At 55.1% G+C, this 23,271-nt stretch overlaps 3 protein-coding genes across 17 annotated transcripts in view; 1 reads left to right on the top strand and 2 right to left on the bottom strand.

The window, feature by feature from the left end:
* The window catches only part of HNRNPM (heterogeneous nuclear ribonucleoprotein M), a 40,257-nt gene extending 35,364 nt beyond the window's left edge, over positions 1–4,893 (top strand). For all 9 annotated transcript variants that reach the window (XM_004454691.4, XM_071209946.1, XM_071209947.1 and 6 more), the window contains 3 exons: positions 1,417–2,219; positions 2,844–2,895; positions 4,471–4,893. In XM_004454691.4, the coding sequence (XP_004454748.1) occupies positions 1,417–2,219; positions 2,844–2,895; positions 4,471–4,634 (1,019 nt within the window). In that variant the 3' untranslated portion in view covers positions 4,635–4,893. The remainder of the gene's footprint in view (positions 1–1,416; positions 2,220–2,843; positions 2,896–4,470) is intronic.
* Positions 4,894–5,673: 780 nt separating this feature from the next.
* PRAM1 (PML-RARA regulated adaptor molecule 1) lies at positions 5,674–13,844 on the bottom strand. 5 transcript variants are annotated; one of them, XM_004454693.5, is made up of 10 exons: positions 13,746–13,844; positions 10,543–11,929; positions 10,390–10,456; positions 10,238–10,314; positions 6,770–6,827; positions 6,552–6,660; positions 6,248–6,410; positions 6,124–6,157; positions 5,994–6,028; positions 5,674–5,848 (listed from the first exon to the last, which is right to left on the bottom strand). In XM_004454693.5, exons 1-10 carry the CDS (start codon positions 13,746–13,748, stop codon positions 5,814–5,816), a joined length of 1,968 nt encoding a protein of 655 aa, XP_004454750.2. In that variant the 5' UTR covers positions 13,749–13,844; the 3' UTR covers positions 5,674–5,813. The 5 variants fall into 5 exon arrangements, 3 of the variants coding, with proteins under 3 accessions (XP_004454750.2, XP_058137874.1, XP_012379237.2); XM_058281891.2 differs by having other exon boundaries at positions 6,254–6,410; XR_009181920.1 differs by lacking the exons at positions 5,674–5,848; positions 5,994–6,028 and having other exon boundaries at positions 6,248–6,381.
* On the bottom strand, positions 13,764–23,271 carry ZNF414 (zinc finger protein 414). Of its 3 annotated transcripts, none has more exons than XM_058281896.2 (8): positions 23,142–23,271; positions 22,164–22,470; positions 21,725–21,832; positions 21,513–21,618; positions 20,750–21,093; positions 20,612–20,662; positions 19,990–20,163; positions 13,764–13,861 (listed from the first exon to the last, which is right to left on the bottom strand). In XM_058281896.2, exons 1-8 carry the CDS (start codon positions 23,142–23,144, stop codon positions 13,848–13,850), a joined length of 1,107 nt encoding a protein of 368 aa, XP_058137879.1. In that variant the 5' UTR covers positions 23,145–23,271; the 3' UTR covers positions 13,764–13,847. The 3 variants fall into 3 exon arrangements, with proteins under 3 accessions (XP_058137879.1, XP_071066050.1, XP_012379239.1); XM_071209949.1 differs by lacking the exon at positions 13,764–13,861 and adding an exon at positions 16,076–16,206; XM_012523785.4 differs by lacking the exon at positions 13,764–13,861 and adding an exon at positions 18,531–19,896.

The following is a 23,271-nucleotide window of genomic DNA, read 5'->3' as shown; positions in this document are numbered from 1 at the left end:
ACTATTCCTTCCTAGTCCTCTGCTGCTGTTTGCATCTGGCTTTCATTCTCATTTCTGATGCAAACTACCTATCCTCTCTAGTTCTCTTAGTTTTTTCTTGTATAATGTCACAAGTTAGATTTTTAAAAAATTTTTTATTAATTTATTTATTTTTAGTTGGTTTTTGAGAATTCTTCTCTGAAAGTCTAATGTTCTTAAAGTTAAGTATTTTTTGCCACTCGATGTCCTGTTGTTCAGCTAAGGAAATGGGCAACATTATAGTCATAATGTTGGTCAGTTACTGAAGCTGCTGAGTTTCCTCCTCTTCAGTCTGTATCTTGAACTGGGCCACTTGGGTCAGTAATGAACTAGCTGAGGGCTCAACTGCCTATTTGAAAAGGCAGGTAGCAGCCATGAAGCTTGAGAAAGAGGAACACTCAGGCTTTGCATGTGGACAGTGATAGTCATGCCATACTTGCTGGATGCAGAGTTGCCTGCATCCTTGGGGTTCACTGTACTGCTGGCTCATCAGCATACGTCCAGTTTGAATCATGGGTGTGAGAGACTGACCCTAGACCTTTTTCAGGATTCACAATGCAGTGCTTCCCTCCCTCCCCCCTCAGATTTCTTGTATGGCTGTATTAATAGCTTTTTTTTTTTTTTTTTCCAAGGAGATATTAGGGATTGAACCTGGGACCTCGTACGTGGGAAGCAGGCACTCAAACCACTCAGCTACATCCACTCCTCAATGAGAGTTAGTTTTTACATTTGTTTTTAGGAGGTACTGGGGATTCAACCCAGGACCTCATACATGGGAAGCAGGCACTCAAACACTTACGCTACATTCACTCCCCTCTCATAGCTTCTTTATGCCCTGGAAGTGCTAAGGAAATGCAGCCTGATTGGACACCAGCAGAGCATCTTAGTGGAGGGACAATTTGGGAGTAGGATAAAAGTTTGTAAGTGACCATATATAATTATAATAACTATGTGAGCCGATTGAGTGTGGGGTTTCTATCCTGCGAGCATTTCTTAATATCTCGTGATGGGAAAGCTGTGGAGGTCTCAGGAATTGGTATCTGTGGCTCACAAAGCTTGTCACCAGGACTGGCACTTCAGAAACAACTTGGAGAATGTTTTTAATATAAGTCCTTCAAGTTGGGTTCTTTTCTTTTTAAATTTTATTGTGGGTATTTTAGCTGTGGCACAGAATTAGGATGTAAGGAGCCCCCTGAACTCACTGCCCAGCTTTAACAGTTGTCAACATTTGAGGGCTGTCTTAATGACAGATTATTGTGGGACTGACTTATGATCCACGATTGAGCTTGTGAACTCTGATGTGCCCTGGGCTTTGCAGGCAGGTTGCTATTCTAGCATGGTGTGCACACAAAGGAACAATTTCCTGACTTCTGCCTCCGCTTTGTATCCCTATTTCAGGTGGAGGTGGAGGCAGTGTCCCCGGCATTGAGAGGATGGGCCCTGGCATTGACCGCATTGGTGGTGCCGGCATGGAGCGCATGGGCGCAGGCCTGGGCCACGGCATGGATCGTGTGGGCTCCGAGATTGAGCGCATGGGCCTGGTCATGGACCGCATGGGCTCAGTGGAGCGCATGGGCTCCGGCATTGAGCGCATGGGCCCCCTGGGCCTCGACCACATGGCCTCCAGCATCGAGCGCATGGGCCAGACCATGGAGCGCATCGGCTCAGGCGTGGAGCGCATGGGTGCCGGCATGGGCTTCGGCCTTGAGCGTATGGCTGCGCCCATTGACCGTGTGGGCCAGACCATTGAGCGCATGGGCTCTGGCGTGGAGCGCATGGGCCCTGCCATCGAGCGCATGGGCCTGAGCATGGAGCGCATGGTGCCCGCAGGAATGGGGGCTGGCCTGGAGCGCATGGGCCCTGTGATGGATCGCATGGCCACTGGCCTGGAGCGCCTAGGCGCCAACAACCTGGAGCGCATGGGTCTGGAGCGCATGGGCGCCAACAGCCTGGAGCGCATGGGCCTGGAGCGCATGGGCGCCAACAGCCTCGAGCGCATGGGCCCTGCCCTGGGTCCTGCTCTGGGTGCCGGCATTGAGCGCATGGGCCTGGCCATGGGCGGTGGCGGTGGTGCCAGCTTTGATCGTGCCATCGAGATGGAGCGTGGCAATTTTGGAGGAAGCTTTGCTGGTTCCTTTGGTGGAGCTGGAGCCCATGCTCCTGGGGTGGCCAGGAAGGCCTGCCAGATCTTTGTGAGAAATGTAAGTGACTCTTTGGGAACTTCTTAGGGGTATTGTTCACAGGGGGAGGAGTGAGGCAGGACGTCATTAGAACTTGAGGATGACAAAGTTGAAAGATAGGCCCTTCCCTCAGAACATGGAGAGCACACCTTGCCACCACTCTCCCCAAAGTTTGGTCCTGATAGTTTAAAGGAGGAGGAGATAGAAATGTGCCACCTTAGGGCAGCTGTGCACTAAGAAGTGGGTGGGTTTTGTTAGAATGAACAGACTTGACAGCTGATGAACTCTAGATACTTTGGTTTGAAAAATCACTAAATGATAGCAGAGAAAAAATGGTTTTACTGAATTATCTTTAACCAAATTGGCCCCCTTTAGCTTACTGTTGAGTGGTTCTGTGGCTGCTCTCTGCATTATACTTTTACAGACATAAAAACACAGGGGAATGAACTTGGTTTAGTTAGTTTATGACCTCATTCTCCCTAGACTTGGCTTTGTTCTCTGCTGATTGTCTCAGTATTTGAAGATCAGCCATACAGTTTTCTGGGGAATGAGATAATCCTTAAAATTATCCTCAGAGACAGTTATAATGTTAATAGTGCATTAGGGTTTGATGGCATCACACATCTGTCTGTTTATTTTCCTCAGCTACCATTTGATTTTACATGGAAAATGTTAAAAGACAAATTCAACGAATGTGGTAAGTGATTGAAAAAGGCTCTCTAGATGCTTTCATATGTTGTGCCTTCATCAGTTGTAGCTTGTTGGTAATGCAGTTGGATTGAGTCTCAGTGAAACTTCATCCTAGTTTTCACAGCCACTTTCCATTTATCTAGAGGGTTGGTGGGACTTGCCATTTTCAAGCAGATTATTTCCTGTTATTTGTCAGGCACTTGGATCTGTGTTCTCATTTAATAATTTCTTCTCTCTTTTTCTCCTTTTTTGGTTTTTGAAAGGATGTGGTAGTTTCCCCATTTTACAGATGGGTCAGGCAAAGTCAGGTTCCCAGGTACATGGCTTTGAAGTGGCAAGCTAAATAAATACATCCAAGAGAGGGCTACTCTCCACCACAACACATTTGGCTCAGCACCTTTGAGAGCTTTTGCTTGCCCAATAGGTCCCATGTACGAGGTTTTGCAGGCTCCAGGCATACAGTAGCTTGTGTGTGAATGAGGCTAAGGATTGTGTTTCCTGGGCTGCTCCTTGTCCGGTATTGTGGAGGCACACTGGACAAGCACTGTGGAAGGCTCACTTTGTGGCCAAAATGAGGTTCAGCTATTTTCTTTGTCCGTCCTTCATGGTGAACTCCCACCCCTCAGCCCTATCCCCAGAGGTTTGAGTGGCTGCCTGGATCAGGTCTTCCTCAGGATTTTCTTATTTCCTCGGTCAGTAGAGGCCTGATTTCACCACCATTGCTGCTTCTCTCTGGTTCTCTTGGGGTAAGCTGTTGAACTGTAGTCTGCCCACTCCTCATTTTCCACACTGTAGCTAGATATTCTAAAAGTCAAATTGGATCATGTCACTTTGTCTGCAAGAGAAAGTTCAAATCCACAAGCCCCTTACTATTTCATTTTTCTCCTGCCCCCAGATCGACTATGCTGGGTGTGTGTACTGTTATCAACAAGCATCTTCCTTCTGGTGAACTTGTACTTAAACTATTTCAGAACTTTCTCCTGGGAAGTCCTTCAGGCTTCAGACCCTTCTCCAGGCAGAGTTATTGGAATTTTGGGCCCCTAGCGCAGTCTACACTATTATTTACTTAGCACTCACTGAAGTAGAGCTCTTGGCTTCTACATCTCTTTCACTGTAGACTGTTTCCATAGTGTTTGACATATATCTGAGTGCTTAATAGAAGCTTGAATGAATATGTATCACCTGCTTGCTAGTTATGGTGTGGCATGTATTTGGACAGTACAGAACCTCAAGTATTCATGGCATTGACTTTGTGAAGGCAGGGAAAGGGTTGAAAACCAAGCCACTATAAAATTTACTTGTCTAAAGTTTGCCTTACATGGTCCCTTTTTATTAACTTTCTGGAACATTAAAGACGTGTTTTTGAAGCTGCCAGGAAGGTTTGTCAGAAGGTATGATCATGTGGGTGTCCTGTTAGCAAAAAAAATGGCAGCATGGCTGAGGGGCTCATAGCTGGATTCCAGCCAGTGTATTCTGAGAATTCGGGCTCCAGGCATAAGAGTTTCTCTACTTTTTTACTGTCAACCAGAATCTAACAGGTAATCTGATGAGTTGTGGTCTCTTCTTCCCTCCCTGTGCCCAGGCCACGTGCTATATGCCGACATCAAGATGGAGAATGGGAAATCCAAGGGGTGCGGTGTGGTTAAGTTTGAGTCACCAGAGGTGGCTGAGAGAGCCTGCCGGATGATGAATGGAATGAAACTGAGTGGCCGAGAGATTGATGTTCGAATTGATAGAAATGCTTAAGCAGTTGCCTTTTTTAAGCATCGATACCAGACCTCTGAATTTGTATTTTTTCTTGTTAACCATTTTAATTTGTTGGCTGGATGTATAAAGATGTTTAAAAAATTCAGTTGCTTTTTGGGGTAATTTGAATTACTTTTTTAATGACTGGGGTTCCATTTGACTGTTTGCATTAAGATTGCAATGTGCGCAATTTTTTTTGTAGTTGTGGCATCTTGTTGACATCGAATATGACTTTGATAATAAATACCAGTTCCTGAAAGTTGCTTGCTTTTGTGTGTGTTGTGGGGGCAACCATCCAAAGTTTTGGGAGCTCTAGCCACTTTATTCCCTTGGAGCCATGACCACCAGGGATCTCCTCCCATTCCTTCCTGTGGGGGCTTCAGTTCTCCAGTGCTATCCTGAAGCCATCCTATTCTTTCTTGTAACATTATACTGCAGGGCAAAAGGCCTGCATCCATGCTCATTTCCAGTTGTGCTTTTCTTTGTTAAAACATACCAAGCAGTGGGAGAGTTTGTTTTCATTTCCAGAACTGGGGGCCACTTCCCTACGTACACACACCAACCAATCGTGATGTGACCATACAAGCCCATTTGGGATAGGTTCGTAGCCTATAAGGAGCACTACTGCTGCTTTTCCTAGGTAGATGTAGAGGGTTGCAGAGTGTGGGGAGTACCCTGCCCTTCTCCACTCCGGCCGGCTTTTGATGTAGTCTCTGTACCACAGTTAAACAACTGCTGCTGGCTCTGTCCTTGTCAGATACAGAGGTATGATTACAAGGAGTTCCACCTTAAAGTCTAGAAGGGGGACTGCTTCCTTACCACCCTCTTCCTGTTGCACTTTTCTCCTTCCTCTCCTTTATCTCTGAGGAATGAGATTCATGGAGTGTGGCGTGGGGTTGGGGTGGTGGTGGTGGTGGTGGTGGTGATGATGATGATGTGTGACCTTGGAGAATACCTGACAGTTTGATCAGTTGGTTTCCTGCACCTTTGCTCTCCTAAGTTTACCAGTCTGGCAGGGTAAGAAAAGACAAGAAGCAGGGGAGGCTTATAAAGAGGGGCTTTATGTAGTCTGTGCCTGTAAGTTGTCAGACGTGAGCCTGGTCAGCTTTGTGGCTGCCAAGCTAGGATCTGGGACTCCTGGGTTGATGAGTTGGTCCTGGCCCCCCACTCATACAGGCCTTATCGTCCCCGGGGGAGTTGGCTCTCCAGAGGGTCTGCAGAAGAATGATGGCTTCCAGTGACCCTCCTCCCTTCCCTCCTATAAACAGGACAGCAAGCAGCCCACCAGGATGGGGGCAAGGGCTTAATCCTTCCCAAGGCACCACAGTCTCTTCCAACCTTCCCAGAGGGGCTACGTACCCCAGAAGCCAACGTCATCATACACCTCCGTTTCCCTGGCAGAAAGCATAGTTGGGTCAGCAAGAGCCACCTCGGCCCACTACACACCCCCCACTCCCCTCACCCCCACCCCGCCAGGCCTGGCACTCACAGGGGGAGGAGAGCTGTTCTGGGTACATAGCCGTCTGTGGGGAGAGCAGGCAGAGGGTAAGTTGCAGCAGCACCAGTGGTAGGTAGTGCCCACCACCCTAGTGCTGCCTGGATTGGGAACTCACACTTGCCCTTCGTGTCTCTGCACAGCATCTCCTCCTTGCTGGTGAACTCTATCACTTCCAGGATCTCCCCACGCCGGATCCCCAGATGCTTGCCGCCCCCACGGCGGGTCTTGGCGGCAGGGTCAATCATCATCCTTGTGTGAATCACAATCTCCCCCTCAAACTGGGGTCAAGACGTTAGTGGTTTTGCTTGGGCTGCCACCCTGGGAACCCTTGCTCTCTTTCTGAGGGTGGGATTCAAGGGACTTTTGGTAGGCTGGGGCTGAACACAACCCACCCAGGACTCTTGGCTTGGCGCACAAACCTTGAATTTCTTCCGGAATTCCCGCTCAGCTTTCTCTGCTTTTCTGATCTGCTTCAGGGTCTTCGGGTCTGCAGGTGGCAGCTGCTGTGGCTGGGGGGCCTTCTCCTTCCTTCCAAGAAGTTCGGGTGCTTATGAGCAAGATGTGCTCCTCTAAAGGAGCATCTTTCTCCTTCCAGAGCGTGACCCCACCCTGTTTGGCCCCCCTTGCCCCATGTTACCTGGGCTCTGGGTCTTGTGGAGGCCTCCTGGAGACTTGCTGTGTAGACGGCACTTCACCTGGGGGCAATCAGAATGCTGAGTCAGACGGGGACTGTCAACTCGACCCTTCATTACCCTGGTCAGTCTTTTCCTGTGTAAGTTCCTAAGTTGGCCCCCAGAATCCTGAGCACCAGGTTGCCAGGTCCCCTTGTAGACCCACCCTGACAAGACCTCTCCCATGGGTTATGGAGACTAGTGGATTGCCTTTCATTTTCTTAGCCCCTGCCACATTTCTAAATGTGGCAGGAACTGCTTTACCAAGTTAGCACATTTCAGTCCTCACAAGAACATTGTGATTGTAGGTGATATTAGCATTCCCATCTTAGTGCTGAAGTAATAAAGACTCAGAGAGGTATAAAGCAAGCTGTCCAAGGTCACACAGCTGGTAAAATGGTGGAGGCAGTGTTTATTTGCAGTCATTTGAGGCCATTTCACTTCTCCTTTCTAGAGCCGGTTAGATTCTGGGAGTTGTAATGAGAATTGGGTTAAAAATAAGGCAAAGGTGTTCCCACAGGCCAGTGAGTCTGCCTCCGTTAGAAGGGGCTAATGGGGTGTGACTCTTGGGCTGGCATGACCAAAGACGAGTTATGTCCCAGGGTGAGTACCAACCCATGCCATCGCCCAGCAAATAACCGACTTTTCAATATGAGCCCTGCTATCCAACGGCAGGGCCTACAGGAAGAGCCTCATGGGCCCTGAGTGTGTGAAGGATCCCAAACCTTCAGCCCCAGCTCTTTGCTCTCTCCTCTGTGATGGACTCAAAGCATCACTCTCATCACTTCAGGCCAGTCTTCTTTAACAAGGGACCAGCGGCCCATTGAGGAGGAGTGTATCTCCACGGGCCCTGGCTTACCAGTCAAGAGGGGCCTGTTCACTTTCCTTTCTAAGACTTGGGATCTTAAATCAGGATGTTGGTTGTTTGGGACCCAGTCCCTCGTTGTATCCACCTTGTTGATGGCACAGACCTAATTTTCTGAGGTCAAGATAGGAGATGCCACCCCTTGGTCCCAAAGCTTGGAGACATTGAACCTATTCTACCCATCTGCCACCTATGAACCTTACTGGGCAATTACCAAACCATGGTGCTAGACATTCCGAGTGTCTGTTAGCAAAACCTGGGCTGGATTGCTGTGGTGACATCCAATAACCAGTTTCTGCTTTTCACATCTTTGAAGCATTTCACTACCATTCTCCACCCTGGTAGTGGCCATTAAGTCAACCTGATGGAGTGGCTGCAGCATCTGCTGCCCACCTCCCCACAGTGTTCAATGTCAAGAGCAGGCCTTCAAATAGTAGACCTTGAAAACCAAGATTGACATCAGGTGTTTCTGCCCAACTAGGGCCAGGGTTGGAGAAAAACCGTGGAGGGTGGAAATGTGACTTTACTGGCCTCCATCTAGGACCATGTAGCTTCTGACCTCTGGACTCAAATGGTCTTTGTTCTGAAAGATTTTGTTTAGTGCCCAGTTGGTCTGACATGCCACCAGACAAATGAGGTTTCTGTGCTGTGCTCTCCTGCCCCTCCAGACTCCAAGCACACCTCCGTCTTCCATCTCACCCAGAATGCTGTTCCTCCAGCTCCCTCTTCCAGAGGCTGCCCAAGCTGTGGAGGTCACCCAGCCAGGGGAAGATCGACTCCTGTACTCCAGGGACCCTACCAACCCACCACAGCAAAAAAGCGAGTCCCTGGGCACTGGTGCAAGGCAGTCCTGGGTGCAGTGGTGGCTCAGCTGCCCCCTGGCAATGTGACCATAAGCAGGCCACCCTCAGATCCTGTCTTCCCTGCTTGGCATGGGAGAGCAAGGGCCCTGTCTGCTCCTCAGAGGAGGCCTACCCCCACCCCAAACTGAGCTGCCACTGTTCTGAGTGAGATGCAGACAGTGGGAGGGAGGAGATGGGGGTCCTGGTGCCACCATCACTAGGAGGACAATCCATACTAACAGCGAGGACCACTCAGTGCCTTGAGGGAGATCCAGGGAAGTGCAGGGGCTGCGTGGAATTTGATTGGAGCCTTGAAGCATGATGGGTGAGGAATGAGGAGCAAGGGTGGGGGCGTGCCTCCAGGGTTGCAGGAACTAGAGTAGCCTGAGGCAGGCTGGGACTTAGAGAGGTCTTACCAGCTCCCCTCCCCACAGTCCACATCCCCAATATCACTCCCAGCCACAGAACTTCCCCTAAAGCGGAAGCAGGAGTGGCCCTGCCAGGAAGCCCCTCTCTGGTGATGTGCTAACAGGGAGGTGTTGCAAGCAGCTCCCGGGGAAAGGCCCCAGAGAAGCACAAGGGGTGCAGGAAGGAGCACAGCCTCAGCATTAAGGAGGCAGCCAAGTCCCTTCTCTGTACCAGGACTTTGGGTGGGTGAGGAGAGAGCCATAAGGCAGTAGGATCCTAGAGGCTGTGGGGAAGAAAATGCAGGACAAATGGCGGGAGTCCAGGTTCCTCTGCAGGAGGGGTGCACTGAAGGGTGAGTGGGAGCAGAGGCCCTGAAGCCAGGCTGCCTAGCTTAAGTCACAGCTGCGCTGCTTCCTGGCCCTGTGAGCTGGGGCAAGTCCCTTCTCAAATCCTCAAGCTGCCCCATCTATAAAATGGGGATGATCAGTACGATGTGCTGGAGTGGTGGTGCAGATTTGCTTGATGGAAGCCATTTGTGTTAATCGTTTGAGTTTAAATGAACAGAGATGGGTGGGGAGAAGAGCTGGAGGTGCAGGCCTGCTTGGCCATCGTCCTCACCATAATAGAGAACTCAGGAGGAAGAGGAGGGCCCTTTGGAGGCCCAGCGCAGATTGTGTCCCAGGAAAGCAGGGCTTGCCAGAGAGCTAGCCTGGGGCCCCAGACCGGGAGGGCCGGAAGTGCTTCCCCTCTCGCCTGCCACTGCCACGCTGTGTCCCCAGCCCAGGCTTCTCTTTGGAGTTCCAAGTCCTGCCTGGACGTTCCGCAGGCACCTTGAACACAAGAGCTCTAAAATAGAGTCTGGCATCTTTCTCCCCTAAGTCATTTTTTCTCTTGTGCCCCCAGCTCAGGGATGGTTCTGCTGTGTGCCCAGGTGCTAGGCCTGACACTTGGGGCTTGTCCATGTCAGGAGCTCACATGCCACTGCTTGCTCCTGGCTAATCACCAGCAAGTCCTGCTTGCTGCTTTTAATCTCAGGATTCTTCACCGCTCTCCCTGCTTTCCACCCTGTGCCAAACCACTGCCTACAACAGCCCCCTCGACGCTCTCGGTTCTGGGTTCCCCTTCCAAACCGTTCTTCCCACTAGGAACTGCCGTGGCCTGTCTAACAGGCCCCCTCCTCTGCAGTTCTTGCCCCACGTGCTGTCAGGGAGATGAATGGTTGCTTAGCTTACACCAGGAGCATGGCAGAAAACACCCTTGCTAGGGAGGTTTCACAGATGCTGTACTATGGGGAGCCCCAGGCCCGGCCCAGAACGAACCTGTGCTCTTGGGACTGGGTCTGGCATCATCTGTTGGCTCCACGTCGTCATAGAGCTCATAGGGCTCCTCTGGGTCCCTGCAAGGACACTGGGATCAGGGCCTCTTCTAGCCCCTATGCCTGCGCCGGTGTCCCTTTATTTCCCACACTCACTGCGCGATGTCTTCAGGATGTTGTGCATAGAAGTTGGTCCCCACAGAGGAGTGGCTCCTGTGTAGAGCTGTCGGAGAGAAGAGCAGGAGGGAGGGAGGCAGGCCCTGCTAGGGAGTCCCAACCACTGCCCCCCTTTGTGCCACTCTGACTCACACGTGGATGCCACTGAGGATCTCCGAAAGACATCCATGAGGCCTGGGGGTAGCGGAGGCTTGGCTGGAGGGGGTCCCAGACTGCTGGCAGGGGGCAGTGGCCTCCTCTGGGGTAGGTGGCCACGTTTGAGGCCCAGCCTGGATGCTCCAATGTGAGGGAGGGCACCTGAACTCTGCCGCCTTACTGGGCGGGACATCCCAGGGACTCCAAGCCCAGGACTGAGCGGGAACCTGGAGCCAGGGCCCGCAATGGCGGCGGGCAGTGAGCTCTCAGAAACTGAGCCAGGCAGCGGGGGCTTTGGGGGGAGATCACCCAAGAACTCAGCTGGCCGCAGCTTCTTGGGCAGTGCATTGGACTCTTGTGAGAACTTGCGGGGTGGCCCTCGGTGCTCGGGCTGTGGGAACTTCCCAGAAAGGGTTTTGAATGTGGGCTCTGAGGATGTCCTGGGGAGAGCAGCACTCTGCTGGGGCTGTGGGGGCTTCTTGGGGATTGCTTTGAACTCGGGCTGATGGGACTTCTTGGGAAACACACTGAACTCGGGCTCTGAGGATGTCCTGGTAAGGTCACCAAATTCGGGCTGTGGGAGCCTCCTGGGGGTGTCACTCTGCTGAGGCTGTGGGGCCTTTTTGGGAAGTGCACTGAACTCGGGCTTTGAGGATGGGCGGTGGGGCTCATTGGACTCAGGCTTCGAGGGCATTGGGGGGACCTCACTGAACTCGGGCTGCGGCAGGGACTTCTTAGGAAGGCCACTGAGCTGAGGCTGTGGGGGCTTTCTGGGGTGCACGTTGATCTCAGGCTGCGGGGGCTTCCTGGGAAAGGTACCGAAGTCAGGCAGTGAGGGCTTCAGAGTGGCCTCACTGGCCTCCGGCAGCCAGATCTTCCTGGGGAATGGACTGAACTTGGGTTCTATAGGTGGTCTGGTGGGGTTGCTGAACTCCAGCTGTGGGGCCTTCAGGGGAAGTGTGCTGGGCTCCAGCTGTGGGGGCTTTGGAGGGACCTCACTGAACTCGGGCTGCGGGGACTTCTTGGGAAATGGACTGGCCTCAGTCTGTGGGAACTTCTTGGAGAGTTCACTGCACTCGGGTTTGGAGGGCTTCTTGGGGAGATCAGTGAACTCGGGCTGCGGGGGCTTCCTGGGGACTGCACCGAACTCGGGCTGCGAGGGCTTTCTGGGGACTGCACCGAACTCGGGCTGCGAGGGCTTTCTGGGGACTGCACCGAACTCCGGCTGCGAGGGTTTCCTGGGGTGCTCGCTTAATTCAGGCTGCGGGAACTTCTTGGGGAGTTTGTTGAACTCAGGCTTTGGAGATTTCCTGGGGAGGTCACCAGACTCGGGCTGAGAGGCCTGGAACTTGGCTTGGAGGCTCCGGAAGTCCTGATGGCTCTCCTACAGGACATGGAGCCAGTCTGGTGGGGACTCGTCTATGTCTAGACTCTTCGAGAGGCAGATGTGGGGATTATGTGCGTGCCCCGAGACCTCCCTGGCAGCCCCAGCTCCTGTTTTGCTTTGGCTGAGGTCTCCCACATTTTTGTCTGTAAACCATATCCCCCGCCCTGCTCGCTCTCCACTTGGGTGCCCACCATGCCCCTTAACCTCTCCATCGGTGCCGAACTCCTCCCTTTCTCCCCAGCCCACCGCTCCCTCAGGCCTCCCCACGGTTGGTGGGTGTCCTCGACTTCCTCATTCTTCTGCACCCTAAATTCCCAGTCTCTTCCACTCTAAATTCAAAATGAATCAAGAATCCAACTGCCCTCTGGATTATCCTAACAGTCTCCTCCCTGTCTCCCTGCTCCCACCCTTCCTCTGGCTCTCCCTGCTCAGTTCCCCCCACAGCAGCCAGAGTAAACCCCTAGTGGCTGTGTGTCTGCTCCAAAACCTGCAGGCGGGCCTCATCTCCCCATGATAGCTCAGACCTCCTCAAGGCCTGCCCCTCCTCTGCCTCAGCTCCACTTCCTCTCCTACATTCCCTTCCACCTCAGGGTCTCTGCCCTAAAGTGTTCTTACTAGAGGCACTGTTCTCACTCACCCTATTTTAAATTGACTCCCCTTTCTCAGCACTCCCCATACTGCTGCTTTTATACACACACATACACATATTTTATCTGTTCTTGACAGCTTTGTTTTGCTTGGTTCTTTGTTCCTCCATCCCCACCCCTGGTAAAATACAAGCTCCACGAGGGCAGAGACTTGTCCACAACTTGTCCTCCCAGGGCCTGGCACATAGTAGGTGTTTAGTAAATAGTACTATCTGTGGAGGCACAAAGGCAGGCACCTGCACAGTCACATCCAATGTGACCATTGTCAACACCTGGAGACAATGCAGAGAAGGAGCAGGAGGCCAGGGAGTGACCGCTGTCCCTCACCCAGTTAGATATGTGCACGGATGGCCAGGGCTGCTCACAGTCCAGGACACGCACATGGACTGGCGGACAGACTGACACACACTGTCAGGGACTGTGGCATACCCATTGTGTCCCAGGCACCCTTGTGCTCAGTTGCAGACAGGTGGGTGCACAAGCAGGCTGGGTCCTCTCTGACCTACAGATTCCCCCAGAGGTGGCCAGGCCTCAGGCCCCAAGCCTGGCTTCGCCTGGGATCAGCGAGTTAGGGGAGGGGGACAAAAATGTGTAGGGAGATCCCACCTGGCCTTTGCCCCTCTGTGCCTCAGTTTCTTTGTCCAGAAACTGGATCGGGATCATCCCTTGGAAAGGCTGGAACTCCTGCCTGGGGTCTGAACTACCTCTATTAAGGTCTTCTCTACTGGGTGGGTCAGAGCAAGGGCTCCCATAGGGTCATGTAAGCCAGGGTCAGCAGGTCATGACCCTGGAGACCAGCAGGTGGGGGAGTGCGGGTTGGCAGGTGCCTGACCCACTTAGCCACCACACAGGAAGCCCATCTGCCTGTTACCAGGTCATGCTGGCCTGGGGGGAGGGGAGTGGTTCCAAGCAGACCCACTCTTCCCCTTGCACTGTTCCCTTGAAGGCCAGAGACCCTTCAGAACCTGAGCTGTCCTGGGGGTGTGTCCCCACTTCCCGGTGCCTCTGGGCCTTTGCATGGGCCACCGTTTCCTGGACTGCCTGTCCTGTACCCTTCTGTCACTCCTGTCCTGGACAATGCAGTTTCCACCTGCTCCCTCCCTTGGCTCTGGCAAGGGATTCTCTAGGGGTTCTCCTAGGGGTTGGGGACTTTGGGGGTCACTCACCATGGCTACAATCGGGTGATGGGTGACGGGCGAGTGGGACCCAAGCCGGGGCTGCTGCCTTCAGGAAGTTGACTGTAGCTTCTGCTCCACCGGCTGGCCAGCTCACAGGGTGGGGGCTGCCGGTGGAGTAGGGCGGGCAGAGGAGGAAGGAAGGGAGATGGGGACCGCCCCAGCCAGCCACCAGATCCCCTTGCGTTCCTTTCCCACCTGCTACTGACCCTGAGCTGTGTGTCTCAATTTGGTCACGAGTTTCTTGACTGTCTGCTGCCCCCTTCCCCATACCTGGCTATGTCCTGCATTCAGGGACCGGCAGGGAGGATGGTTGCCAGTCCTGATGGCCTCCTGCCCCAAACAGGCTAAATCCTGCCAGGGCTTGATGGTCACTGTGGGGTGGGGACACACACACACACACACACACAACACTTCTGAGTAGGGAAGGGGCCTGGTCAAGGCTGGGGCTTCTGGGGAATCCTGAAGACCCAGGGGATGGGGGTGGATGTGATGGGCGAGGCCCCATCCGATAGCTCCTCTTGCTTCATTCCCCTTCCTCATTTCAACACTTCCCTGTGGGCTGATTCCCAGCCCTGAGCTGGACTTCCCTGTTACAGGCACTGCCTATGAGGGCCCAGCAGTGGATGCCCCAGGCTGGCAGGCAGGGGAGGACATCTGAGGACACCCCAGACCCATCAGAGGAGGGACTGAAGGAGAGAGAGGGAGGGAGACGGGAGCAGAAGGAAAACCGAGACTGGGTGGGAGGCCAGCAATGGGGTGAAGGCAGTGAGAGTGTCAGGTAGTCCAGGTCAGATAAGGGCCAGCACTGAGATCAACTGCCTCAGACAAAGCAGTCGGAGGGAGGGAGCAGGGAGAGGGTGTGGCAGAGGAGAGGACTAGAACACAGAGCCCGGCTGGGGATTGAGCCATATCTCCACATGTCCCTGGTCCTGTGGGTATGAACCCATTTGTAAAGAGGGCCTTCGAAGATGTTACGAGGGAAGGTGGGAGGCCGAGCGTGGATGGGGGAGGGGGCCTTCCTCCATTATGGCTAAAGTCATTATAAGCAAAGGAAACTGGTCACTGAAGGAGAAGCCATGGGGAGCAGCTAGAAGTTGGACCTTAGTGGAACCTGGAAGAGAAAGAACACACTGCCATGTGCATGGCCATGTGCCAGAAAAGCCAAAAAACCCCAGAGATTGCTGGCCAGCTGCAAGAGCTGGATCCTGGGGGGAAGCCAGCCTTCTTGCCTCTGAAATTGGGAGCCAATAAATTCCTCTTGTGATGCCAGCCCGGTGGATGGTATTTGTTTTAGCAGCTGGAAAACTGAAACAGGTAATGATGCCTGACTTTTGGAATCGCATTGAAAAGACCAAGGACTCCTCCCCACCCCATCCCACCCCAGGAGATTCTGCTTCCTCTGAGGTATGGCCTGGGCCTGAGGAGTTTTAAGACACTCATGGGGTGTTTCTAATGTTTAAGTTCTGGAGACTTTGTTAAAAGTGCAGATTCTGACTTGGGTCCGTGATCAGGTCTCACATTCCACAGGATTCAAGGCAGTACTGATGCTGCATGGACCAGTTAGTTGTAAGTTAGCAAGAGCCTGAGTGATTCTTGGGAATGAACAGGAAGGGCTTTCTTTTCATCTCACTTTTCTTTCTTTCAGCAAGTAAGTCAAATCACAATCTTGCTACAACCTAGAATAGAATGCAGCCATTAAAATTCATACTGCAGGGTTTTTAAAGGTTTGGAATATAGTCCAGATACAGCAGTGATGACAACGTTCCAAAAGCACCTGTGCAGACAGTCTCAATGCTTGTAAAATGTTTGCATTGGAAAAAAAAAAAATCAGTAGGGAACAACTGAATAATTATTTCCAGGGAAAATTTTTCAAATTTTCTTTTTCTCCAGTTTTTTTTGGGGCTGGGGACTAAACCTGGGACTTTGTATGTGGGAAGTGGCACTCAACCACTGAGCTTCATTGGCTTCCCTGAATTATTTTTTTCGTTTGTTTTGCTTGTTTTTGTTTTTCCAGGAAGCACAGGAAAGCGAACCCAGGACCTCCCGCCCATGTGGGAGGAGGGTGCTCAACTGCTTGAGTACATCTGCTCCCTTCCTGTATTTTGAAGTTGTTCCCTTTTTAATCAGAGAAAAGACATGCCCAGCACAAGCTTTCTCTAGAAAACCTCTTCTCAGGCAGTGGTGGTGGACTTGCACATGCTAAGGGCTTTAGCCCAGGCCTCGTGGATCTCGGTGGGGTAGTGGAACTGCATCTAAACAGCCCATCGCGACTCTGCCTGGTGTGAGACTAGTGTCCACGAGTGCGTCAGGGGTAGCGGTGGGGTGCCTGCCAGCAAGGGATCCTAAGGCCTTATTGAGTCGAGGAGGACCCAGTGGAGACAGGAGAGGTCCCTGGCTTGGTTGTCTTGAGGATGTTGCATTCTGAAGGGGAGCCTTTCCTATGCCTGGTCTGCAGAAGGGAAAATGCAGCATGGTTAGAAATGCTTTCAAGTCTGCTTTAAGAGCACAGTCAGGATTCTGGAGCTTCTACCATGTACGGGCAGTCCCATGGGGGCAGGCATGACCAAGTCTTTCGGGGTCTCCAGCACCAGCCAGCTCAGGCTGGTCATACAAGGATGGCACAGAGTGTTTGGGGAGCGAGGGAATGAATGAATGACAGAACAAATGATCGGTAGCCTACAGTAGACGCTCAGTGAAGGTAAGCTAAAGGACCAACACCTCCAGCTCCACAGTTGCAGCAATGGGGATCCCGCACGGCCCACTCCCCACCTCCAGACAGGACGCCCAGAGCTGGGTCCCCATGCCGCCTGCCGCCTGTAGGGGTGCCAGTGGGCGGGCACGCAGCCTCCGGCCCGGCCACCAGGAGCCAGTTCTCCCTCCATCTTCCCTTTGCATGTTCGGCGCCTTCCCTGACTCCTCGTGGCGGCTCCGGGCCAAGGTCCACTTGGAGCTGCGGGATCTGAAGCCCGGAGAAGTGAGCGTGCGCCAGGAACTGCCGTGGGAGGTTGGTTGGGGCTGGGAACTCAGTGGACCGGATGGGGGCTTGGGCACTGGGGTGCCTGGGATCTAAGCGCGGTGGGAGAAGGGCCACCGTGCTTAAGAACCCAGGTTTGGAGCGACAGATTCCCGTGCTGGAGCCCCGGGACCGTACACGGCAGGTGCTCGAGCAGGGGTCAGGAGTGGGTTTTAGGGGTGCCAGGAGCTTCCACCTCCCCTCTCCCAGCCTGGGGTAAAAGTGACCGAGCCGGCACTCACAGGTGGCGGAGCTGGTCCTTGACGACTGACCGCCCGGGGAGTACGGGCACCCGGGCAGCTCGTGGCTGACACAAGGCACCCCATGCCGTTCAGCGCAACCCACAGGAGCCTGTGGTCTCTGGCCCTTCCTGCGTTGGGGAAGGTGTGTAGGAAGGGTGTCCACCAGGATCCGGACTGCACTCGCCTCTCCCCTTCATTCCTCCCTGTGCTCCCCCTGCTGGACTCAGCGTTTGGGACACCTCGGAATTGGGAGGGTCCCTTTGCGGGGTCACCACTTGGTTAGAGGAAGGGCAGGAGCAGAGGAGGAGAGCAGAAGGGACGTATGTGTGTGTGATAGTGGATAGGAAGCCTTTCCATAGGTGCACAGCCTTTGCAAGGGTGGAATGGGTGAGGAGGGAAAAAGGTGGCAGAGTTCCAGCCGGCTCCAGGGGGTGGAGGAGAGCTGGGGACTCACTATACCACCTCACGGGTGCAGGGGAGGGTCCTGGATCCAGTGTTGACTCTGGGTCTCACTGGGAAGGTGGCAAATCTGGATTTAGGGGTGGCTGTAAGAGGGTCCTGATGAAAAGGAATACTCCTGGGGGCTAGGGACCTGGTTGGGGGCCTGGTGGACAGCCCATCCTTGGAGATGAGGGAGAGGTTGGGGCTAGGGCCAGATATGGGGGGAAGGGGTGTCCCGGGGCACAAGGAGTGGGAGGAGGGGGAGATAGGCCCCTAGGCCTCTGCCTGGGGGTTAGCAGGTGCAGAATGGGGAGTTACACCTGCCTTGTAAGTGGGCCTGCCTAGAGTCAGGGCTTAGTCAACTTCCTCTCCTGGCCTCACCTTCTCCATCTGTAAAATGGGGCCCCCTGACCCTGGTTCTTGAGAGGATCATAAGCAGCGATGGGCTGGGTGGCTAGGGCAATGTGACTCATTCTGCAGACATTTCCCAACTACCCTCCCTTCTCTCCCATTTTTTTTTAAGGAGGTACCAGGGATTGAACCTGGGACCTTGTACATGGGACACAGGTGTTTAGCCACTGAGCTATACCTGCTTCCTTTTCCCAGTCCCTTTGAATCCTCACGAGGACCAAAGAGGTAGGCATCTAAACACCCATTTTAGGAACTAGGGAGGGTGGGTCTTCCCCAAGGTTGCACAGCAGTGGCTCCAAAGCTCCTGGCTGAGAAGGTGGGAGCTCAGGGAGCTCCGGGTCCCCTGATGGCCTGTCTGGCCCCAAAGCTGGAGCTGAGTGACAAGCACCTTGGTGGGGGCCTGGAGGTGCTAGTGGAGCTGACACCTACCTCTGAAGCCCAGGGTGAGGCTTTTGGGGATGAGTGGGTGGGTGGGCAGGCAGCTCCTGAGTCTGGGCAGGATCCTGAGGTTGTCTGAACATCCTCATCCTGCTACTCGCAGGAAAGGCAGAAAGGTTAAATTGCGAGGTGATAATGGAGCTGCCCCACCGCGAGGCCTTCAAAGCTGCTGCCCTAGCTCATCCACTTGGGACAGCTCTGACGCTGGGGACTGTGAGGCTGACACACTGTGGGATGAGGACAAGGAGGATGGTAAGGGGCACAAGGAGTGACGGGAAAGGTGGGGTCTGGGGGTTTAGCCTGTGGGGTGACAGGGTTGAACAGGTGACTCAGTAACAACGCTGAGAATTTGGAAGATGGGGGTGGGGGGTGTAGGGAAGGTGGGGAGGAGCTAGGAAAGTACCCTGGTTCTTGCTCATGTGGTGTCTCTTCCCCAGGAGGAAAGAGGAAGATAAAGGAGATGAAGTGTGGCTCCAGGAGGGGGTGTGGAGGCTCAACTAGGGGCCTTATGGATTATTAGGAAAGCAGCATCTTCAGCTGGAGGTCTGTGGGGAGCCACTGAAGGGTACTAGGCAGGGGAGGGGTGCAACTGAATTTGTTTTCACAGGCCTTCAGACTGGGGGGAAGGGCAAGAGAGGTTGCTGGGGGTACCTGGAGAGGGAGAGATGGTCCAGGCCTGGTCTGACGAGCTATGGTGGCTGATGAGAAGGGGATGGAAGGAACCAAGATTCAGGCAGAGATAAAACCAGCCACCCAGGGCAGCTGCTGACAAGCACATGGAGACTTGGCTAGCTGGGTGCTGGTGAAGGGGACTGGGCAGCAGGGTGGCATTGGGTTTCAAGCCCTTGCCTGGCTACTTAAAATGGGAAAGAGAACAGAGACAGGTGAGGGGAACAGGGCTAGACTGATTCTTTCCCCCTTCCTCAGAGGTGGGCCAGGGAGGGGAAGAGAAGCAGGGAGCCAAGGAAGAGGGGACAGAGAACACAAGCAGGAAGGTGAAGCCTGGACGGCACCCCTGCCTCAGCCTGGTACCAGCTGCTCCACCCCCTTAGGCACTTTCTCAGGACCAGTCTCTCTGTTTGTTCTCCTAGGTCATTTTAAATAAAAGAAAACTGGAAATTTCCACCCCATGTGGTTTCTGGAAGAGGGTAACACAGGACTGTGGCCTTGGCCTCCACACCTGCAGTGGAAGTGGGCAGCCCAGAGCTGGAGACCTGGGCCCAGGGTTGAGGTGGGACACAAGTGGGCTGAGGGCACAGGTTTGTACCCACAGGGCAGCCTCCAGGTGCCCCCAAGGCGTTGAGTGCCCTAGCACTGCTAGGCTGCTGTCTGTTGGGTGGTGAAGGCTGTGAAGGTAAGGGACCCAAACACAGCATAGCCAGGCTCATCAATGCTCTTTTATTGTGTCCCCCTCCCCCCGTTTCCTCAGCCCCCCCTCAAATTACAAAATTGCCCACAAACCATATCATCTCCCCCCCACTCCGCACCCCCTGCTGCTCTATTCAGAGCGGCGAGAAAACTGGACACTCTCCCTCTGACAGCAGTGGTGGCAGCGGCGGCGGTGGTAACACCTTGGCAGCAAGCAGGCCGGGGTCTGGGTTGGGCAGAGGAGGGGGAGCTTGAGCCTCTGCCACTCTCCTCACCGCGCAGGCTTCACGCCCTCCCCACCTGCATATTCTGGCCTTACCCGCTGGGGCTTCGGGGCGCGGTGGCCCGGGCGCCGAAGCCGTGGGGGCGGCGGGGCGATGGTCCTCCAGGTGCAGCGTCATGGCGGGCCGCGAGGCCGTGGAGAAAGCGCACTGCATGCACGAGTAGCGGCCGCGCGTGTGCTCCCACACGATGCGGCTTGGGGCCGCATGCCCTGTGGGCGGGCAGGACCCCATCAGTCCGTGCCCCATCCCGGAGCACCCATCCACCCCCAAGGACGGCAGATGTGGGCAAGGGCGGAACAAACTGCTCCCAGGCACTGGGGTCCTATCTGGCCTGGCTGGATCTGGGCCTCCGGTCGTTTACCCCTAGGACTGGGGGTGCCAGGTCTGGCTTATCTGCACTGGCTACTCCCATCCCTGGTATGACTGTGGTGGGCAAGAACGGCTCCAGGCTGAACAGGGCTCACGGTGGAAAAGCCAGCGAAGCCAGCGCGAACGAAAGCGCAGGTAACAGGAATTGTAAAAGCAAAATCCTCTATTTAGGGGGTGTTTCTGGTCACCTGGGAAGTGCGCGGGCACTGCCACCTCACAGCATCCACCTAGCCATGTTCGGGCACCAGAGAGCCCCTCCACCCCTCCGTGGTGGTCACCTGCACGCACCTGAGGGCGTGTCGGCGCCGCCCTGGGGTCTTCGGGGGCTGCCCCCAGCCCCTGCGGTAAAAACGGCGGGTCAGCGTCGGAGGTCAGGTGGGGGGGCCCTTCCCCCCGCCCTTCCAGGCGGCTAGTTCCCACACTCACCTTGGCTCTTTTTCCAGACAGCGGCACTGGAGGCCGGTGACCCGGGCGCGGCGGCCAGGAAGGGGCGCAGGCGAGGGGGACTTAGGCCAAAGGGCGTGGGGTTCAAGTAGGGCAGGAAGGGCCCGGTGGGGGAAGGGGCTGGGGTCGTGAAGGGCTCAAGCAGCGGGAACTGCAGGCCCGGTGCCATCGCTGGGTCGGACCCCGGGGGGCGCTCCGGTGCTGGGGGCTCCTTGTCAAGGGTGGGGGGTGGTGGTGGGGCTGGGCTCTGCGCATGCTCAGCGCAAACGTGCAGATGCTTGAAGAGGGAGCGGTGTGTGCGGAAGCGCAAGAGGCAGTTTTCACACCTGGAGACGGGGCAAAGAGTGGGGCTCGGTCTCCTGAGTAACCAGGGAAGGACTTATCCGATGGTACCCGGGGACCTGCCCTGGGAGTGTGAGAAAGGAACCTGGGCCCAATTCACGGGCTTGTCCTATGCGACCCCCACTACTGTGGCCGCCACCCTGCTGGACATGTCTGGGTCGAAGCCCTGGGAAAACGAGGAAGCAAGTCTCAATCTTAGCTTAAGGTTTTCCACCTGGAAGGTTCCCAGAAGAAAGGCCAGGTTTCAACACTAGTAGCCAGTCTCTTTTCTGGGTAGGCAAGGGTGGAGCTTGCCAGAGGCCACGCCCACCTCCAGATCCCAGCCCATCCCCGGGCTCCAGGTGGTGACCCCGCCCCCTGCACACCAGGTGGGCAGGGCCGCCCGGAGAGGTCCGAGTCTCACTTGAAGTAGCGGTTGGGTTTGTAGTGAAGCTTGCCATGGGCCACCAGCTCCTGCATGCTGGGGAAGGTCTCTGTGCAGCTCAGGGCGGAACAGCGGAAGAGCTTACCTGGCCGGGAGGTGGGCAAAGCAGTGGGTGGGGTGGCCCCGGCCTGCCTGCGCCTCCCCTTGCCTCCCACCCTAACCTGCCTCCCCACCTCCTGCCCTGGCCCTACCTTCCAGGGACTGTGTGGGTGGGCAGTGGGTGCGCAGATGCTGTGCCAGGTCACGCACGCTGGGGAAACTGAGGCAGCAGCCAGGGCTGGAGCAGGGTACCTGCTTCCCTACAAGATGCACAAGGGTGTCACTAGACTCTTCCCTATTGATGCCGACCCGTCCTTCCCCATCACCGGGCATAGATGAGGCGGCTGGAATTACTCTGCTCATTTTCTGTTGGGAATCTTTACTCTCTGCCTCCCACACCAGAGGACAGGGGCTGGCATGGCTCATGGCTATAGTCCTAGCTTGGCATACAGCTAGTGTTCAGTAAATGGTGATGGGCATCTCTTTAAGTGGGCCTCGAGTTTGGAGATACCCTGCATTCCTCACTCCTACTGGCTCAGAACCTGTGTCCTCTCTCCTCCATTCCCCCCTCAAGGTACTATCACAGGTCACCTGGTGGTGGGCGTCGTCTGGGAGGCCGCAGGTCCTCACTGGTCCCGGGGACTGCGCTGGCTGGGCCAGGGCTGGCTCCAGGGCTAGGCTGGCTGTTGTCTGGGGCTGGGGAGGCACCCTGCTGGGTCCCCCCAGGTCCACGTCCCCATGGTGGGGGTGTGGCTCCCTGGTCAGGGCCTGGTTCCTCCCCCACGGAGGCGGCGGTGGCAGCTGCAGTCACAAGTGGGGACAGTACCTCCTTGTCGGTGTCAATGGAACTAGGCTCTGCAGTGGCAGGCATGTAAGCACTGGGTCCTGCGGGTTCCTCCTGGTAGAAAGCAGCAAGGAGAACCCCTCTGGGTTCAGGGTTTGCCTGGACCATCCAGAGAACCCCTCCCACACCGCCAGGATCATCGGGCTCAACATTCCAGAAGCGGCCAATGCCCCAGTCAGCCCCCATCCTAAGGGGTCAACAACAAGAGAGGGTTCCTCCTATGCCCCTGACGCCTGGCAAGAACCTGGGAGATGTCGTAAATGTAGAAGAGCACCTGTCAGGAATCACCCAGGAGAGCATTCCCTGCTCCTACCTGGGCAGGTGAGAGCGTCATACGCAGCAGGGGAGTGGCCGAGGTGGCGTGGTAGGGGCAATGAGGGCAGGGCTCTGGTAGCAAAGGGCTAGGAAGATGCTGGAAGGGCCCGAATAGCCGAGTGGACTGTTTTGAGAAGGAAGCCACTCAGGATGCGCTCGAGTTATGTAGAGGAACGTGGATAAGCTGGGGGACCGGATATGTCACGCTTGGGGGCGGAGTCCGAGCCCTGTGGGCGTGGCCCAGTCGAAACGGGACAGGAAATAGGGGTAGGGCGCCTGTCGAGTGACAGCCAGGGGCGGGCGGCTGCCCGGATGTGGGGGCGGGGTCGGCCGGAGGATGTGTGCGACACAGCCGCTCCCCGCCCGTCTACGCCGCTCCACCCCGCCCGCGCCCCCGGCGCCGCGCTCACCATCCTCGAGCCGGTTCGGCCTCTTTGTCCCAAAGCTCCGGTGGCTCCGGCGGAGGCGGCGGCGACTGCCTACAGCGCGAGAGCCACCTCACTTCGGCGCCATCTTCCGCTCCCAACTCTCGCGAGAGCT

Source organism: Dasypus novemcinctus, chromosome 19, assembly GCF_030445035.2.
Source record: "Dasypus novemcinctus isolate mDasNov1 chromosome 19, mDasNov1.1.hap2, whole genome shotgun sequence".
Taxonomy (NCBI): domain Eukaryota; kingdom Metazoa; phylum Chordata; class Mammalia; order Cingulata; family Dasypodidae; genus Dasypus; species Dasypus novemcinctus.
Note: the sequence above shows the minus strand (reverse complement) of the source record. Positions and strands in the feature narration are given on the sequence as shown.

What these genes read in the sequence shown, in the direction of transcription:
- ZNF414 (XM_012523785.4), bottom strand. An exon ending in CAGACGACGCCCACCACCAG is followed by an intron (nt 21,833 to 22,163) that starts GTGACCTGTGAT and finishes TGCATCTTGTAG; the next exon opens with GGAAGCAGGTACCCTGCTCC. An exon ending in AAACCCAACCGCTACTTCAA is followed by an intron (nt 21,094 to 21,512) that starts GTGAGACTCGGA and finishes CCCCGTCTCCAG; the next exon opens with GTGTGAAAACTGCCTCTTGC.
- PRAM1 (XM_004454693.5), bottom strand. An exon ending in ATCCTCAGTGGCATCCACGT is followed by an intron (nt 10,457 to 10,542) that starts GTGAGTCAGAGT and finishes TCTCTCCGACAG; the next exon opens with CTCTACACAGGAGCCACTCC. An exon ending in AGAACAGCTCTCCTCCCCCT is followed by an intron (nt 6,029 to 6,123) that starts GTGAGTGCCAGG and finishes GCTTTCTGCCAG; the next exon opens with GGAAACGGAGGTGTATGATG.